The following is a 2,303-nucleotide window of genomic DNA, read 5'->3' as shown; positions in this document are numbered from 1 at the left end:
TTTTCTTAACATTTCCTGTATTTTTGGCAACCTAAAAAATATTTTTTTTAATTCATAAAAAGGGTTAAAGGGCATAATTTTTTGGGATATTTTTAGTTGGAAAAAAAAGATAAATGGATAAAAACTCATGAAAAAACCAAAAAAAAAAAAAAACACTAGCATGTCCATAATATGCCAAATATTTGATTGTATACACACAAAAAGACTACATTGAAACCGCAAACTTTGAGGGGTGACATTGGCAAACCAATACTTCAGAAAGTATTTGAGAGTTCACTGATATTTTAAATGAGAAATGATCATTTTATCCTTTATTTATAACTCTTTATTTTGGAGGATTTATCTGAAACTTGAGATATTCTGAAGACCAGTATCTGAGCAACAAACCAAGAATATGTGATGCACCACAAAACAAAGTGTGAGCTCAGTGTTTCTCCTTTTGATATACCGATCAAAAATTCAAATCCCTGACATGAAACTTCCAAACTTCAACTAACAAAAAGAAAACTCATAATTTACACAACAAACATCTTACATCTCTATGTTCTAACTTCACCCACTTTCTTACCTCCAAGTGGAGAAGATAACAACGACAAAGGATAAAATAAAACAAAAAACAAAGCATAATTCCACTCTTCTTATTTCAAATCTACCATCATCATCATCACCATCATCACAGCATCACCATTTCCTCTGCAAATAATAATCCCTCTCTGTTTCCCTCCCAAATTCTAGAGACCTATCAAGCCTATCAACCACTGCACTCTTGAAATTAAACCCTGCAGCAACCTCCTGTGCACGTGCACACGACCTCTGCATCCCAACACCGCTGAGGCTCGCCCTTGACTCAATCAGCACCTCGCTCAACGGCAGCCTCTTCCTCGGTCCCAACTCTGGCCTCTGCTTCGGCGCGCTTTGCGACCTCACCTTTGCCTCGAACGACCTCGTATTGCTCATGTAGTTCGGGCAGTTGAACCCTCCATCACCCCCACAAACGCTCTTCGCTGGCGTTGATGGAGCGATGCAGAGATACCGGGGGGTACTCTGCGCGGTGGAGGAGTATCGGTAGTCAAAGTCGTGGAAGTTTCGGGCAGTATCGGGGATTGAGATTGAAGATATGTTCCAACTGAGATTCATGCTGTCCTCCGTCGAGTCGATTACCGACGGACTGATTCTGGACCGAGAGGATCTTGATTTGGGTCTACAAGTATCGATCTCGACGATCTTCGGGCTACGATCGAACCCATTATCGAGGTTTCCTGATAATCTCCGACTGTGGACCGAGTTCATGTCATCGAACTTTTCCTGAAACAAAAGAATGTGGATCAGTTTGAGGTATTTTTGGTTAAGGGATTCGTGTGATTTTGAAGCTTACGAGAGATTTTCGAGGATTGATATCGGGTAAAAACCGAGATTTGTGAGCTCGAACGGTGGCCTGAGCTCTGATGAGGGCTTGCATACTGTGTAGAGTTCTTGCTGCTTGTTTCCGAACTAAATAGCCTCTAACAAGAGCTTGTAGCTTTACTAGTGCTTTCAGAGCTTTGAGAGCTTTTTTGGCCTGTAACAATTTGGAAACGTAAAAAGTTCACAGAAATGAAATTGTTTTAAGATTCAATTCGAAAAGGAATCATAAATGCCCATCAACTATCATTCATTGAATTCACTATGGAGATGCAGAGCGTAGAAGAAATAAAACATTGCCCAACTTTGAATGACCAACTAAGATTCATCATCATAAATTAGCAAAGGTCGGATTTTTAATTGAATACTTACCAAATAGCTTCTGAAAACAGTCTGTATCTTGATTGCAGCAATCCTCTCTTGGACTCCACCGAACATAGTTCCTCTCCCTTGACTAGTCAACCTCACCACAGCCACAGCCCTGCGCCGCCGCAACCCCGCATCGGCAGCGGCGGCTGTCCCCGCAGCGACGCGCGATGGCGTGCTTGTTCTGCTCCTTCTCAGTCTCTGAATACATCGAGCGAAGCCAAGCCGCATTGTCGACAGAGCTCACCGGAACCTGACCCTCGACCACCTCTGCCGAGTCCCGGCCCGATTTGAAACTCCACCGCTTCTTCTCTCTCCGGTCATCGCCGGCGATGGAGAATCCGCTTTCACGGGACTCCCTGCTGTCCTTTTTGCTCCCTAGGAGATTTCTTAGCCATCTTGTAGCTCTACCCATTACTTAGATTCTTCCTTCTTTCTCTCTAAGTAATGGAATCTAATGCAGAGAGTTCCTTAGCTTGGAGATAGAGTTCCTGAGAGTTAAAGTACTAATGTAAAGAGAAGGAATCACAGAGTAC

At 42.8% G+C, this 2,303-nt stretch overlaps 1 protein-coding gene across 1 annotated transcript in view; it reads right to left on the bottom strand.

The window, feature by feature from the left end:
• LOC109826862 overlaps positions 420–2,303 on the bottom strand; it is a 3,179-nt gene continuing 1,295 nt past the window's right edge. Inside the window, 4 exon segments of the mRNA XM_020393880.1 lie at positions 420–1,305; positions 1,376–1,558; positions 1,774–1,932; positions 1,934–2,258. Coding sequence (XP_020249469.1) covers positions 682–1,305; positions 1,376–1,558; positions 1,774–1,932; positions 1,934–2,182 — 1,215 coding nt within the window. The 5' untranslated portion in view covers positions 2,183–2,258 and the 3' untranslated portion in view covers positions 420–681.

Source organism: Asparagus officinalis, chromosome 1, assembly GCF_001876935.1.
Source record: "Asparagus officinalis chromosome 1, Aspof.V1, whole genome shotgun sequence".
Taxonomy (NCBI): Eukaryota; Viridiplantae; Streptophyta; class Magnoliopsida; order Asparagales; family Asparagaceae; genus Asparagus; species Asparagus officinalis.
The sequence above is the reverse complement of the archived record's forward strand: the minus strand, read 5'-3'. Positions and strand labels throughout refer to the sequence as shown.